Raw genomic sequence first — 17,785 nt, 5'->3', positions numbered from 1 at the left:
TATATTAAAAATATTTTTGATAAAAACTATATATAAAAATCACAGTACATTTAATTAAACTGAATACGGATCAAACACAGGAGGTTGTGTTTTTGACAGAAAAAATCTTTGAAATTATGTTGCGGTTATATTAATTATGACATCGGTATCTTACTTTTTTGATCTTGAAACTCTTCTAATCAAGAACAACAAGCAAAGCACACGATAGAACACGAAGAACCCAATCAATACGTATATGTTAGTCCATCTCTGATTCTCATGGAGTCCTCTTTTCTGCATCACATCTGCCCCAGTCACCATGCACGTCTGGTTTTTCTCATCGTACCATATCAAACACCTGCTGATCAAACATGAATACTCATTGATCAACAGAGCATCCAGAGCGTATTTGTACATGGAGAAGTAATGCATGAACACCCAGTACTTTGGCATGCTTTCTTTCGATATAAAGTAGCCGGAAAAGAGGAAGAATCCGGCCAGAAGTATCGTCACCAGAGAGGTTCCGGTGATGTAGTTTGGTGCGACGGAGCTCAGGAACAGGATGAATGAATTCGCCATTAAAACGATGACCCAGATCACTAAAACGAAGTAACCGAATGCTTGCCATGTTTGACAAAGACCCACTAAGAAATAGACCGACACAGAGTAGACGATCGCAATGACGAGCAAGTATGGGAAGAAAACGAGGGTGTTTGCTATGAGGTATGACGATAGCCTGTAAACGCCACTTGAAGTTTCTCGGAGCAGAATCGGCCTCTCATTGATGAAGATCGGGAGTGTTTCGGTTGTAGAAGAGAGGAGGAATGTTAAAGTGAAGGCGAAAAGACCAAACCTTTTCTCGATTCCAGTTTTATCGAATCCGATATTGATGTAAATTGTTCCTAACACGACACCCACAACTAATGCCTGCAATGTGTTTGTTAAAAGTAACTGTTTTGTTCTGTAGATGATTTTCCAAAATCTGCTGTATAGAGCGATGATCTCTTGAACCCTCGAGCTACGATATCGGACCTTGTCGTTGTATTTGGATCTGGTGCCAACAGGATCAATGGGGGAAGGTGGTGCAATAATGGGTTTGGTTACTTGGAGCTGTGTTAGTATTTCCATGGCGTATTCGAGTGAATTGAGCTGTGGAGGAACTGTAAAACCATTTGATAGGAGGTAGTCTTGAAGAGAAGGTAGAGTTCCATGATGAACAACTTTCCCCTTGGATAACAACAAAATTCTGTCAATGGTGGAAAGGATTTTGAAGCTCGGTTGATGTATCGATAAGATCACAGTCCGGCGACGGGAAATCGCGATTGATCTGAGAGTCTGCATGACATTGTAAGCCGAACTGCTGTCGAGACCGGAGGTGGGTTCATCAAGAAGTAAAACTCCGGGATCATGGAGTAAGCTCAGGCCTATAGAAACACGCCTCCTCTCGCCACCGGATAAATTGTGCCCTAATCGTGTATGAGCTAAATGTGTAAGCCGGAGCTCAAGTAGCAGAGAGGTCACCACGTCTGATATTTGAGTGGTTTTCGGTTGCAGGAGGCCGGCGGCGAAAGCGAAAGTCTCGGAAACAGTGAGCACCGGTAAACTGGAGTCGTGTTGAGGGACATATGCGGAGAGTTTCCGGTAAGATGAAGGGGTGAGTGGGGAGGAGTTGAGGAGGAGTGTGCCGGCGGTGGGTGCAGTCCTGGCGGCTAGAATGTCGAGGAGAGTGGATTTTCCGGCGCCACTAGGGCCAACGATGGCGAGGATTTGGGAGGGGTAAGCGGTGAGGGAGATGTTATCGAGGATGGAAGTTGGTGATAGGGTGGTGGTGCATGGGTTGATGAAGAATAAAAAAGGTGTTGTGGCGGCGGTGGTGATGGATTTGGTGTAGGATATTGATGTAGCTTTTAAAGTGTAGGTTTTAATGGGTGGCGCCGTTGTTGTGGTTGTTGATGGTGGTGGTGGTTCTCCCATGGTGGCTCCGGTGTGTATGGGTAATAATAATGGAGAGAAAGATTAGAGAAGAGAAGGTGGGTTGAGTTATTAAGAAGTATCACCATGGATATGTATTTAGGGGTGGGTATAATGGGAAATGATCGGAATTCTAAAAATAAAAATTGGAACTTTTGTTTGAATTTAAATTAAAAAAAAAAAAAAAAAGGTAACGGAGTAATGGCCCGTGATATTGACAAAACAAAAAAAAGAGAAGGTATGTTTAGGTGGGGTGTATGGACAAAATGTGATCACATGAGTCTTAATCCAAGAAGAATCCGTGACCAAAAATCCTTCATTCAGACATTCTTGCAAAAATACAAACCCCTCCGTAATTTTATCATCCTCTTTTCTGTTTGACCTTTTTCTAACTGCCGAATACTACACTCATAACTCATAACCCATATACATGGTACATCCCTTTTAATCTCTGTATAATACTATTATTTTATGACGGATTACATACAGAACTAATTTTTATACTTTTTTATACAGAGATTATATGTTTTATTAAATCAGCCATATGATTTTGATTAGTTTGATGATTATCTGTAATATTAATGTTTAATCACTTGTAATACTTTTTGTTTCAAATTTTTTGCATGTCTCGGACGGTAGATGTCTTGAATACACAGAAGCTTTATTTCTTATTAATTAATCGAAGTTGTAGTACTTGATTATCCGATTAAATTCATATATGCCTTTAAGTTTATTATTATATATATTTAAATCAAAATACAATAATTTATCTGTTAAAAACTAATATGACAATTGCACAAATGACACCAATGACAAAAACCAATAAAGCTTTAACAGAAACCTTATATTTATCTATGTGTTTAAATATCATATTATTAACCGATTGGCGAATGATTATGATTATAGGCTTATATAGAGCTTTATTAAGGGGTGCCCACATGTCATCAGTCTATACTTCACGACGGACTTCAAGTGGCTTCCTGACAGTCCGTGACTTAATTATGTGAACCACTTGTTACTCTAATATTATTTTATTATTACTTATATCAACGGCAGATGGACGAAAGATGGGGTACCGAGGTACCGCGGTACAGTCGTACCGATAAGACACGGGCTCGCAAAGGTGAGGGTTCGGCCTCATTGTGGGCTATCCCAACCCACAAGCATGCATATAGCACTCTCAACTATTTCAAAGCCAAATCAACTTTTCACACTTTCTTTAATTTCATTTCAACACTCTCTTCAATTCCATTCCAACCTTTTTTCTTTTTAATATCTAATAGATTCTAGTGGTAGGAAATCCAAAAAGTGAGCTTAGAATTCATGGTTGGGAGCTTTAGAATTCCTTTGAGGTGGGATGTCCAGTGTAGTGCTTACTCGCAAGCGGAAACTAGCATGTAATCTATGGGTAGGAGGGATGGATTCTCTCCACTCTAACCATCCGAATTAACATGCAAACGGTCATCTTTCTCTTCCCTACCATCTCACACATATTGGTACTAATTTAGATGCATAAAGTAAAAGTTGAAAATAAATAGGAGAACGGGACATCATAAGTGAAGACATCAAGACAACCTGCTTCGGGTTCTATTTTTGCGGTACCAAGGCATTCGGGGCGGTGTAGTTGCGGGTACCGATGAACCCGCCTTCCTTGCTGATGTTTGTTGAACTCGACTCCCTCCATCCTTAAAACGACACTTATATCCACTTATTAGGGCCAACTTCAATGTGCTTTGAAACAACATCATAATTAGAATAGCAAATTAAGTATATTATATTAGAAATAAAAAATTAATATTAAAATATAATAATAATAATAATGGATTTAAAATATTAACTAAAAAAGAAATAAAAAAAAATCCGGTTCCAAAAAAAAAATAAAAATAAAAAAGCTACGAGGTTTCAAATGAATGTAGTATATAGGGCTGTAAACGAACTGAACGTTCGGCGAACCGTTCGGTGGGAAGTTCGTTTATTAAATAAATGAATGAACATGAACAAAAATTATCGTTCGTTAAGTTAAATGAACAAACATGAACAATGGTCTCGTTCGTTCATTTATGTTCGTGAACATTCGTTTATGATGTTCGTTTATGTTCGTTCGTTTAAGTTTATTTATATTCAATTTTTTATTATATTGCTATATTATATGTCCGTTTATGTTCATATATGTTCAATTGTGTTTCTTTTTATCTTTGTTCGTTTATGTTCGTTTAGCATGTTCACGAACATAAATGAACGAACATGAACAAGGTAATTTGTTAAACGAACGAACATGAACAAGAAAATCTCGTTCGTTTATCCGTTCGTGTTCATTTGTTGTTTGGCTAACTTAAACGAACGAACATGAACAAGACATTGTTCGTGTTCGTTTGGTTCGTTTACAGTCCTAGTAGTATATGAAACATAACATTTTTTATAGTAGAAAATAGATGTAATTTTCCACGGAACATCATATAACAAATATTGACTTATTTGAAATTAATTATACCGTTGTAATCATAAAAGATCATCGAGTTCAATGAATTCTTTGTAATTTATCTCAAAATAATAAAATATTACATAATATCGAATTCAACCGTAATTATTAATAGAATACTAAATAACTTTACGTAAACTAATATAGTATTCTCAAACCCACAACTATGACTTCAATCAATATGCCTATCAAAGGGTACGTTTTTTTTTTTTTTTTGTTTTTTTTGTTTTTTTTAGGGGTTTCTAAGGGAAAGTTTAAGAACAAGGTACAAGGAAACACAAATTGATTTCTATTATTTTAATTTTGAATGAAACCGTAAGATAGTGATTATTTCGACTTTCATCATATTTGGTCCATTAAATTTATAAAAAAAATGATGCGTTTTTGGTATTTTAATCAAACTCTTTCTAATTCAATTCCAACCCTTTTCTCTTCAATTTTAAATGAATTCTAGACGTGACAAATCCAAAAAAATGGCTTCTACGTAAAGAAAAAATTGACAAGGCGAAATCGGTTCACAAGACTACTCAATCTCAATTCCCGAAATCTAAATCCCAAATTATTCCTAATACCCATAATATCAACATCAACATCAACAATTTTTGATGCAACAATCTTATAACCAATTCGGACTATCTTAAGGCATCCCCCAATTATAATTCATTCCAACAAAATTAAAATCCATATTCTATCCCCAAAACTCCTATGTCATATTACGTTAACGACACATCGCATTTACGTGAGCACGAAAACGACAAATCATATGATGAAACACAATTCATCCCTCAAATCTCAAACGACGAATCAAGTAAGGAAACCAACCGTCAAACAAAAACCTAACCCTTAAGAAATTATACCAAACGACTACAACAACGACCATGAACCGAAAGAGAAGAAGTGATGTTGACCAAGATAGTGAGACAAAGATAGTGAACATCATCAAAGAGCAGACTCATTTTGGCAACGAGTTATGAAGCACTTCAATACGCAACTTCATGGTTCCAATCGTAGTAGGGATCAATTGAACTCAAAATGTAAGGATTTTCTTGCGTAAGTTAAAAAGTTCAAGCAATGAAACATAACCCCAATCCAACCCTCAAACACAAACCAAACCCTCAAGAAATTATATGAAACGGCTAAATAGACGGCCATGGACCGAAAGAGAAGAAATGACATTGACCAAGACGTTTATAAGTGTTTCGGCAGACGAAGAAATTGAAAGTCATCAACGAGCAGACTCATTTTGGAAGTGAGTTTTGGAGCATTTCAATATGCAACTTCGTGGTTCGAATGTAGTAGGGATCAATTGAACTCCAAATGGAAGGATTTGCATGTGGAAGTTAATAAGTTCAATTGCATTTACAACAACAAGTCTAACATCCGTGCTAGTGACAGATCAAACGTCAATGTTTTACATTTGACAAAGTAACTAACGCAAACTTTTCAGATTGAAACAGTGACATTGAATATTTTAAAACTACAAACAAAAATAGCTAACCATTGACGTAATGGGTGAATCCGCCATACTTCAAAAAAATTAAAAAAGGATCAAAACATGAGACTCCAACACGTATATAGCCACTTTGGATGCCCAATTTTCAACTCACCTAGCTGGTGAGTTGGATGTTGCAAAGTTTCTAGTTGAAGAACCACAACTACACTTGCAACCAGGGGCGTATCTACTAAGGGCAAAGGTAGGTTCTAGGATCTACCTAAATTTTCAATTTCATTTAGAATATATATATATATATATATATATATATATATATATATATATATATATATATATATGTGGAAAAGTTAAATAGAGAACCATTATTAATCAAGGAACCAAAGAACCAATCCAAAGCGTCGAAATCTAAAATGATCAACGGCAAAAGGAAGGGTTGTAGACTTTTACAATGGACACAAATGCTACAGATTATAAGAAAACTCACTTCCTTTTTTTAGTTTAATTTTTTTAGGCCATGTTTTTTATCAAAAAAAAAAAAAAAAACCGAACACACAATTTTTCGTGATTTTACGTCATCTTTCCATAGAGATCCATATTTATATATAAAAATGATTTTTTTTTTCAAAAAACCCACTTCATTTTCTTTGTTTGTTGAAAAGTTAAGGTCCATTTTTATAGAAAAAAATTAATAAATATATCAAAATTCATATTTTTTGGTACTCTTTAAACATAGATTCATATTGATGTTAAAAAAAAATTATATTTCAATTCAGATTCACATTGAGAACCTTCTCAGATTCACAATGTGAATAATAGTAAGTCAGATTCACAATGTGAATCTGAATTGATCGAGCTTTTTCACATTGTGAATGTTAAAAATTGAAATATTTACAGTTTAGATTCACAGTGTGAATCTACACTGATCGAGTTTTTTTTTTTTTTTTTTTTTTTTTTAAATCGGTGTTGATATTTATTAATAGAGTACAAAAAATTAATATTTTTGGTATAATTAGTTTTTTTTGGATAAAATTAAACTTAAATAATGAAAAAAATAACAAAATGAAGTGGGTTTTTTTTTAGAAAAAAAAACTGTTTTTTATATATCAACATGGATCTCTATGGAAAGATGACGAAAATTCGTGAACAACGATATATTCGGTTTTTTTTCGATAAAAAATGTGGCCTAAAAAAATTTTAAACAAAAAAAGATGTGAGTTTTTTGGTAAGGAGTTGAGTGTTTTGGTATAATCCGTTGTGTGTGCGTCCAATTTACAAGTGTACATCTATTTCCTTAGCCGTTGATCATTATGATTTCCGACGCTCACGATTGGCTCATTGGTTCTTTGTTAATTATGATTTTCTATTGATCGCCCCGTACCTTAGAATAAATAGAGGACCTACATTGAGTTTGTTTTAAAAAAAAAATCATAAAAACCATTTTAAAATGAGAAAAAAAGTTATTAGGGACAATTTGTTATTTTAAATTATGGGATTGATAACTTAAAGTTAACCATTCTTAATCGGCACTCTCAACATATCAATAAATAAATAAATTGATCTAATAAAAAGAAGTCCACATGCCAAAGACTCACACTCTCCGTTCGTCGCTTTATCAATGGACTAATAATCAACTAGTTGTTCGTTAAACCGTACAATTTTTTTTCAGTTATATTTCATTCCGTTTTTTAAAATTTTTAACTGGCGACACCTGATCGATTTTAACCGATTGAACTGGTTGGTCCAGTTTTTTTAAGGTATACGACACGACCCGACCTGACCCGACACTCACAAGTATTGTTGATTTTTTTATTGGCTTCACTTAATTTGGGAACCATACGATTTTTTGTTCTAGATTCGCCACTGGTTGCAACCGCAACCGTGACAACAAAAAAGGAAGAAAGTGGTATGCACATCCTCATCGCAGCATGATATCAGGACCCTTATGAATCAAATTGGTCATCTCGCCTAAATAAACCACAAAGAGGTTGAAAACTGAGAACGATACCGAACTAATAAATTGTGTATATTGGAAAAACGAGTCACTAAAGAAACCACTAATCTTGGAGTAGGATTTACGCACGATGAAAGAAAGACGAAATTGCACTTATTTCTTCAACCGCATGATCATTTGATCGAAGGGATGCCGAATGCGATGCTCGCTTGCAAGTGAAAACTAACACAAATTCATGGGTGGGCTTTGTAGCATTCCTTTAGGAATTTAATTATCATTTTAGGATAATTCAATTATTGTTTTTAGGTTTTAAATTAGTAAATGTTTGTGCATCTCCATATAGAATCCTTAAATCACAGAACTCATTGTTGTTAATTGATACTTTTGATTTACACATCATGTCGTTCTAATTTATGGGCTGAATGTTCATCATTCCAATTTGTCAGACCCGGTTTTGAGCAAGGACAAAAGGGGCATGTGCACAGAGTCCATTTTTTTTAAGGGGCCTAATTTTCTTTTATATATATATATATATATATATATATATATATATATATATATATATATCTTTTTACGTACTAATGTAAGCAAATTACTTGTAGTTCAAATGGCAGGTGGTGCACATTTATTTCAATCACTTTTAAACCACCAGGGTTCAATTCCATTTCAACGCTTCTTTTAAAATTTAATTAACTAGTTTATGCTACATATGTTGTAGTTAAATAACAAAATATGTTGTAGTTCAGTTGGATTTAAAGTGTTGCTTTATCTTATACCCAAACAACCTGAGTTTGAATCTTAGTTCCATCGCTTTCATTGTAATTTTTAAACTAATTTGTTTCCTAATATTTAAGGGCCAATTTTCTATTCTTCGTATAGGGCCCTCTATATCAAAGAACCGGCCCTGCAATTTGTGCTCATAACAATGTATGATCAAATTTCAATACAATAATATAGTATGTAGCTATTTACTAGCAAATCACATAAGCAAACAATCATGAACACACTTTTTTTATTAGAATAAATATAAATATATTAGATATGTATATATTATTTTAGCACATTGAACTAAGGCTCATATATATAGCACAAATCTATTTTTTATAATCAAAAGATCAGAAGGCCCATAGGCCATAACCGAAGCCCAACTGGAACTTTAGACTCCAAACCGTTCATGAACCGCAGAACCAGCAGTCCGAACTCCGAACAAAAAAATCATCCGATTTTAGACAAGAGAATACCTTCCCAATTTACCCTTCCGAACCTCAAGGTTTGGGTACTCCTAACCTAAGCTTCGGGTTCAGATTCAATCATCCTCCTCATGCATACCATATTCATTTCATAAATTATTCAGAACACACCTACGTTCTCCCGATTGCCGGCGAATAACTGCGAAGATCCGGTAACCGAGATCCAGATATGGCCGATAAAGCCGCCGGAGGGCAAGAACACGAATCATCGTTTATTGATTCAGTGAAAGAGAAGGTCACCGAGAAGTTTCACGGAAGCGGTTCTTCGTCGTCGGATTCTGAAGGCGAAGGCAAAGGAAAACTCGCATCCAAGAAGGATTATCCCGTACCGATCAAAAAAAAGGTTCAAAGCCTCTCCTGGAAGGAGAAGCCTGTTCACGATCTATTAGGAGGCGGCAAACGTACGTATGCTCGTTTCATTCAAATCACATTTATTATTAATTGCTTTATTTAGATTTCCATATCGCTCATATACGATTTACACTTCTCAAATCATACATATTCATTCCAGGCATTCAATAATTAGGGAAATTGTTCACGCAGATCCTTGATTTAGATAATCGATTAAAAGGCTTTATATTAATTATATATGCACAATCTCTGTGTTGTTAAGCTAGAACAATGCTGTAATCCACCAATTACCAACATTTGGTGGCGTTATAAAAATTTAACTGAGATGTTTAATTCAGAGCTGGATGTTGGACATATGGGAGAAGTAATATAAGCAAATTGGGGATGCTTATAGAAATACAATTGAACTTTTGTTACCTTTTTAGGTTCAATTTCATCTGAACCATGTGATCACAAGCAGACGTTGATAGTTTCAGTTTTTTGTTCATGACAGCTGCTGATATACTTCTATGGAGGGACAAGAAGACATCTATTGGTGTGCTTGGTGTTGCCACTTTGATATGGGCACTTTTCGAATTGATTGAATATCACTTGCTTAGTCTACTATGCCACACTCTAATTCTAGTCCTTGGGATCCACTTTCTGTGGTCAAATACATTCAACCTCTTCTACAGGTAACATTTACTTCAACTTTATGCTCTCTCACATACTCTTGATCAGTATTGACCTATATATATGTTGTAAAATGACAGGTGTCCACAATTCCCAGAAGTTGCTATTGACGAAGATACTGCTCTTAAGATAGCCTCTGTCCTTAGGTCTGAAATCAACAAAGCTTTGGAGGTCCTTAGGGAAATCGCTTCTGGAAAAGACTTGAAGGAATTCCTAGCTGTATATTTCTTTATATTTTCCTCTCTGTTTTAGCCATCATTATAAATTCTCTGATATTGGACTATTTATATTATAATGATCCAATTTTTTTTTATGTTTATTAGGTGATTGCTTGCTTGTGGATTGTGTCAGTTGCAGGAAACTGGTGTAACCTCTTGACGCTGGTCTACATATGTAAGAATCCTTTTCTATTTTGCAGTTGATAGCAAATTTGTGTATCACTGTTTTCATTCAACAAAAAGACACTATCCTTTTTTAATGATGAACGATTAGGTTTTGTTCTTCTGCAAATGGTGCCTATATTATACGAGAAAAACAAGGGTCAAGCTGATGTTTTACTTGAGAAAGCGGAGGGTGAATTGAAGAAGCATTTTGAGGTTGTAAGTGAGAAAGTTTTGAGCAAGGTTCCCAGCAGAGCATCCAGGGAGAAGAAGGCCACATAATTAATAAACTGAGTATTAGACTCACATTCACTAAAACGAATTGTTCATTTATTGTGATTATTATGACCCATTCATTTCATTCTATAATTTCTTTATGTGTTTTATCATTAAAGACTTACATATATTATGATTTTTATCATTAGAATTTATTTGTAAATTCTAAACATTAATTCAATATTGCAAGTAGCATTTTATGATATATGAGCAAGTGTTGCATACTTAGTTCTCTTTTGATTACCTTTTGTTGAGTATGAATCCACAGAAATGTTGAGTGTGAATCCACAGAAAAGCTGTTCAAAAATGGCAGGAACAATGTGAAGTTGTGAAGCCACAATTGTTGAATGAAGACCCAGTTGTGTTTTTTGACTACTTCTGATTTCCATCTCTATATAAGAGATTATTCTGTATTTGTAAAACTTGTATCTAGTGTAACACAGAAAGAGTGCAGATTAGCATCAAGAAATGTAAATTCCTAGTTACCGGTGGACGTAGGTCAGAGAAGGACCGAACCACGTTAAATCCCTCATGTTCATCCTTGTGTTCTTGTTTTTCGTGAGCTGTGTGTGTTTAGAGTCGTGTGTTAAGTGTCTCGATCCTAACAAGTGGTATCAGAGCAAGGTTTTAGCTCCAGAAGGTGATTTTCAGTTTTTTGGTCGAAATTTTTTTTCGTCAAAAACGATTTTGGTGTATACCGTTGGAAAGGTCTCGTTCCGAAGATTCCGAAAATATTTTTTTCTGAATTTTTTGACCACCGGAAGACGTCCAAATCGCCGGTCAAAGGTTTGCCGGAATAGTGACCGGAAAAACCAGTTACGCCGGAGAAGACGACACTGTAGCGCCTGAACTTGCCGGAGAAGACGACACTGTAGCACCGAAGTTCTGTCGGAGAAGACGACACTGTAGCGGTACTGTAGATGTACTGTAGCACAACGTCAGCGGTGACGTCAGCAGACACTGTAGCAGATTTGAAAATTTGCAATTTGGCCCCTGAATTTCCAGAAAATTGCAAAATAGGTCATTGTTCTTTCAGAAAATGGCAGAAAGCAATAAGCTTCAGATTGAGAAGTTTGATGGGAAAGATTTTGGTTGGTGGAAGATACAAATTGAAGATTTGCTCGTGCATAAAGACTTGGACGCAGTTTTAGGTGAAAAACCGGAGGCGATCACACAAGCAAACTGGGAGACTTTGGATAAGAAGGCCAAAGCATTTATTAGACTGACTTTGTCAAAGGATGTTGCCTTCAACATTTTGAAGGAGACCTCGGCAAAGGGAATCATGGAGACATTGTCTAATATGTACGAGAAGCCGTCGGCAGCAAATAAAGTCTTCCTGATTCGGGAACTAGTCAACACGAGGATGAGGGAAGGAAGTTCAGTTACAGTACACATCAACAATTTGAACTCGATTTTATCCAGACTTGGGTCAGTGGGAATAAAATTTGAGGACGAAGTTCAAGCTTTACTACTGTTATCATCATTACCTGACAGTTGGTCCGGAACAGTTACAGCCGTTACTAGTTCCGCAGGATCGAAAGAGCTCACTTTTGAGGGAATTCGGGATTTAATTCTAGGCGAAGACGTCAGACGAAGAAATTCTGGGGAATCATCAAGTGAACAATTGAATGCGGTCAGAGGTAGAAGAAATAACAGAGGTAGTGGGAGCGGGAACAGGAGAAGGAGTCAGTCGAGGACTCGAAATGATGTGACTTGTTGGAACTGTAAAGAGGTTGGACATTTCAGGAATCAATGTCCAAAAGACAAGAAAGAAGTTAACGTTGCAGTAGACCATTCAGATGATGATGTTTTGATCTGTAGTGTGGAGAGCAATGTGGATTCCTGGGTTATGGATTCGGGTGCTTCATTTCACGCTACCCACAGCCGTGAAGCACTGCGGAATCTGAAAGAAGGGGATTTTGGTAAGGTAAGACTGGCGAACGATGAGGTTCTTGATGTGACGAGCATAGGTGACTTAGATCTGAAGACTCAAGTCGGTCCATGGACTTTGAAGGATGTCCGGGTAATTCCAAGTCTGAAGAAACAATTGATTTCTGTTGGGCAGTTGGATGAACAGGGACACGAGGTTAAGTTCAAGAATGGGCAGTGGAAGGTTGTCAAAAGAAATCTTGTGATAGCTTGTGGACATAAGAGGGGTTCATTATATATGGTCAGTTTACCGTCTGAGGGAGTAACCGTCCCAGTTCAGAAGAAAAACAAAATCCGGTTCATAGAGTCTCGTGGACAGAAGAAGGTTTGCTTTGCAGATGGCAAACCCAGAGTCACAGGTCAAATTCAGGTTGAACGTGTTTGGAACGGTTTAGAAAAACCAGTCAAGGGCATTCATAGCAGTGGGAGCATGGGCTTTGTTTCAGCTAGAATACCCAGAACACAGTGGGTTAAGAGAACCAGTATTCCATCTGTAAAAGTCTCTCCAGATTATCTGCTTCACATGGAGAGTGTCGTTTGTTCTCAGGATGTTCCAGGATCGGGCAGTTCATTTCAGTGGGAGCCGGTGGAGACAGAGAACAGGTCAGTGGCAGACTTAGCCATGACTGATGTGTTGGAGCTAACGAAAGCTTCAACTGGCCTTCAGGTTAATTGAAGAGAAGGCCAGGGTAACTAGGAAGGAGTTAAGATCAAATACAGATGCACAGTTTAAGCACTGGTGAAGATTGTTCCGTGGCTTCAAGTGGGAGATTGTTGAGTATGAATCCACAGAAATGTTGAGTGTGAATCCACAGAAATGTTGAGTGTGAATCCACAGAAAAGCTGTTCAAAAATGGCAGGAACAATGTGAAGTTGTGAAGCCACAATTGTTGAATGAAGACCCAGTTGTGTTTTTTGACTACTTCTGATTTCCATCTCTATATAAGAGATTATTCTGTATTTGTAAAACTTGTATCTAGTGTAACATAGAAAGAGTGCAGATTAGCATCAAGAAATGTAAATTCCTAGTTACCGGTGGACGTAGGTCAGAGAAGGACCGAACCACGTTAAATCCCTCATGTTCATCCTTGTGTTCTTGTTTTTCGTGAGCTGTGTGTGTTTAGAGTCGTGTGTTAAGTGTCTCGATCCTAACACCTTTTAGGAAGAAAGATGGATAATTTGACATAATGCAATGGATCTAGATACAATTATTATAACAATAAGAATAATGGTTTCTTTTGAAGGGTTAATTGTGAAAAACAAAAAATGCAACCATAGTTGCATTATCTAACCAATTCATACAACATAATCTCCTTTAGCCATTATTTTTAAGATGGTTTGGCATCATTTATGAATATGTATCTCCTTGGAGATTTATCTTAACCATGGGGTAAAATTAGTGTTGAATCAAGCTTCATCTTATATTAATTTGTTGAGATTTGGCTTAAAATGAAACAAGTGGTTGTCCCACATTGATGGCAAATGAAAATAGAGAATAGACTTTATGCCTATAAAAATGAGTGCAAGACTTTCATGTTAAATTGTCCCAATCAAAAATACTTTGAGTGTTTGATTTTTTCTCTTCTATTTTCTTTTATATATATATATATATATATATATATATATATATATATATATATTAGGTAACTGTGTAGATAATATTGTAGTAATTGTTTTTTCATGAAGGTCCATGTTTTTTTTCATTTTGTTTAGAGTTTTCGGTTTTCCAGTGGATTTTTGTGTTTCTTTTTGTTTGGAGTTTTACAGTGTATTTTTGTGTTTGTATTTAATATTTTTCTATTGGGTTGTTTTGGAAAATTGAGACCGTTTTAAAACAAGATTAATTTGTTCTCTTATTAAATCCAATTTGGTTTTTGATGAAGTTAACGAATCATTCATTTCTGGAGATCTTTAAAACAAGATTAATTTGTTCTCTTATTAAATCCAATTTGGTTTTTGATGAAGTTAACGAATCATTCATTTCTGGAGATCTTTACTATTGTAGTGGTTTTATTATTGGACGCATTAATGATTTTTCACCTTCTGTTACTCAATGATAAGGCAAAAAAAAATCGATAACAAATTAGGTACTCTAACCGAATATATAATTATTTGCACAACTTCATAAAAATGTGTAATATTTTCGTGTAACTAATAATTATACCATTTTAATGTATTTTTTTTCTTCAGTTTTTATAAAATTTCGGAAACAACTTTTAATTTTTTTAGTTTTAATATATTTTAATTATATTTTTATTACAATAACTATATAATTTATAGACAAATTATAAAAATGATTTATGTCTTTACGGGAAATTCACCTTTTAAGTCGAAAAATTATAAAACCATCAACAGTTTTTGGGGTTTTATTTTCTTATGTGATCGATCATTTTAGCTAATTTACCATGTTCCTTCCTCAACCGAAAACCCTAACCACACCCCACCCCATTCCCTCCTCGTGACTACTTATTGTCGGACAATATACCACCATTAACCAGTTTGTCGGCCCCAAGTAACCACATTTATCTCTCTCTTCTCACCTCCTTTTAGTTTCCAACCTTTTCAGTTGCCATCAATTTTAACTGCATCGCTATCAAGACTCATCACCCATTAAACTGGCTTTGTATCTCCGCCTCTATTAACCCAATTCTGTTACCATATACCATTGACTTTCAAATCGAAGGTTGACTGAGGTTGACTTAGGATTGTGTTCAAGGTCAAACTTCTTTCTTATTTATGAATTTCACTGAATATTGTTGCTACTTTGTAAATAACCTTTGGTCACCAAAGTTTTCAATTCACCACCGGTAGCTATCGAAATGTTAAATTTCCCGAGCAATAGATTTAGACTTGTGAACATATTTTGTTATAGTTGTCGCGGAAAGAATCAGTCCTATACAGATTGTGACATATGATTATATAATTTTTATTTTGCTTTTATTTGTTCAGTTACCTTTTCCTTTTTTTATGGGTTTCTTATTGCAAACATTTTCTTGATTCAATTACATCCTGATGCTTGCCATGATCTCAACCTTTTAGAAAATCTCTGAACAAACAAAACATAAAAGAATTAAAATGAAAATTCGCTTTACAAATATCAACAAACATATGGTTTGTAATTATATAAACATGTAGTCTCAACAATATGAAAACCTGAAAGCTCTTTATAAGCGGGAACAATATGAAAACCTGAAAGTACTAGACTATGTACGGTAAAAAAAACAAAAATCGAAGATTTATCAGTAGAAAACATAAAAGTAAATGGATTGTGATTATAAATCGAAGGAGGAAAGTGAGAATGTGAGGATTTTTTATGGGTTTTTGTAGGTTTTTTTTATAGATATTTTGGGATTTTTAAAAGCTCTATATATCATCATTCCATTAGCATGTTGATATTAAACGTATATGGAAAAACAAAAATAAAGTATTATTCTTAAAGATTGATAGTAAATCAAATTCAAATAATATTTTAACTAATATTGAATGGAACAACAAAAATAAAGTAATAATTCAAAGACCTAAATAAAAATATAAACATAAACAAAATTTAAAACTAAAATTATATATAATATTAAATATTGATAATCTAGAAATAAATAATTACTTTTTAGATATCTTAAGAGATGATATGATAGGATATGATACTACTTATTTACTCTTTAATTGAACTAAATCGCTAACCTTAAATACATTAAATAGACTTGACTATAATGAGAATTAAACCTTAGATAATCATTAACCTTTCAATTTTCAAAAACTATGAAGATTACATAAAAACATGTAAATTATATTTATCATAAACTAAACAAAACTAAACTCAAATTCTATATACATGATCATTGTCCAATTAAGTATAAGTTTTAATAAATAATAAGGTCTTTATGATGAACTAACTCAGGGGCGGAACCACATAGTAGCCAGGGGTTGCCTGTGCTACCCCTTAACTTTTCACGAGCAGTGTAAATTTTTCCTGATTTTGTTTTTTATATAAATGTGCAACCCTCTGAAAAAAAAAATTGTGCAACTCTGGCTTTAGGGCTGGATTGGAGAAGAAAATATTGTTTGCTATTTTGTGGGTTTTGTTTTGTTGGTGAACCGTTTGCAAAGTTTGAAGTCGACTTCTGTTATATAGTTATATCACTGCTTATCCACTGCAATGATTTGTTTGTATGGCCCCAGATGAAGAGAAATTGAGTCGTAACCCTCTCGATTTTCCTGTCGTAAGTCTCTACTTTTCTTCTTTAGATGATGGTCATGCTAATTTAATTGATGGTCGCCTCTAATTGTCTGTTTCTTTGATATTTATATATTTTCGGTCAAGGTGTTTGTCTCTGTCTCTAGTTCTTATTATTTGATTTTAATAATTTTAATTTGAGTTTGAGAAGGTAATGACCAGATGCTCATTATCATTCTCGAATATAAATAGGGTCAATAGTGTCCTTTGTTTATGATTTAATTTATAATTGGTTTATCTATTTATGAAAATAAGCTTTTTTTCTTATTTTAAGTTATGCATATAAGCTGTTTGATGAAAGTCCTGTTAGAAATTTCCATTGTCATTCAATACCTCTAATGGAGATATTGTTAGTATTGGCGATTGGTATACTCGAAACCATAAGGTATTTTAGATTTCACACTTTATTAAGTATCTTGATGTGATTATTGTTGGATTAGTGTCTAAGTCCATAACTATTTTGGTATGTACTTGACCCGATTATGAGCATGGTCCTTTTGGGTTGCCTTCACCATAGCAATATGTAGGATGAATTAAGGAGAGAAAGGTTTAATTATGATTTATTAATATATTAAAGGAGAAATCATATTGTTTAATTAATATTAGTCAAGAATTAATTAAGAATTAATTTTGTGGCTAAAAGAGATTAATTAAACTTAGGGGGCTGGAATTGTAATTATAAGATAATTGCAATTGGGCTATGGATCACCTTGGAATATAGGTTGGACGAATTCTATGGGGAAACCCATTAGAAATCGTCCAAGGCATGTTCCAGAAGGGGTCCATGGGCTGCTTAGGGCTTAAGCAGTCAAATTAGGGTTTCCTTGTTAGATAACCCTAATTGCCTACCTATTTAAGGA

The 17,785-nt window shown here is 34.8% G+C and overlaps 2 protein-coding genes across 2 annotated transcripts; one reads left to right on the top strand and one right to left on the bottom strand.

Moving 5' to 3' along the window:
• On the bottom strand, positions 1 to 2,100 carry ABCG8 (ABC-2 type transporter family protein). Its single transcript, XM_079069209.1, has one exon. It carries the CDS (start codon positions 1,951 to 1,953, stop codon positions 151 to 153), a length of 1,803 nt encoding a protein of 600 aa, XP_078925335.1. The 5' UTR covers positions 1,954 to 2,100; the 3' UTR covers positions 1 to 150.
• Positions 2,101 to 9,154: 7,054 nt separating this feature from the next.
• On the top strand, positions 9,155 to 10,833 carry LOC145134069 (reticulon-like protein B5). The gene is made up of 5 exons (XM_079068993.1): positions 9,155 to 9,484; positions 9,928 to 10,108; positions 10,187 to 10,325; positions 10,430 to 10,499; positions 10,599 to 10,833. Exons 1-5 carry the CDS (start codon positions 9,253 to 9,255, stop codon positions 10,766 to 10,768), a joined length of 792 nt encoding a protein of 263 aa, XP_078925119.1. The 5' UTR covers positions 9,155 to 9,252; the 3' UTR covers positions 10,769 to 10,833.
• The last annotated feature ends 6,952 nt before the right edge of the window (positions 10,834 to 17,785 follow it).

Source organism: Lactuca virosa, chromosome 8 (assembly GCF_052849685.1).
Source record: "Lactuca virosa cultivar CGN04683 chromosome 8, Lactuca_virosa_CGN04683_v6, whole genome shotgun sequence".
Lineage (NCBI taxonomy): Eukaryota > Viridiplantae > Streptophyta > Magnoliopsida > Asterales > Asteraceae > Lactuca > Lactuca virosa.
The sequence above is the reverse complement of the archived record's forward strand: the minus strand, read 5'-3'. Positions and strand labels throughout refer to the sequence as shown.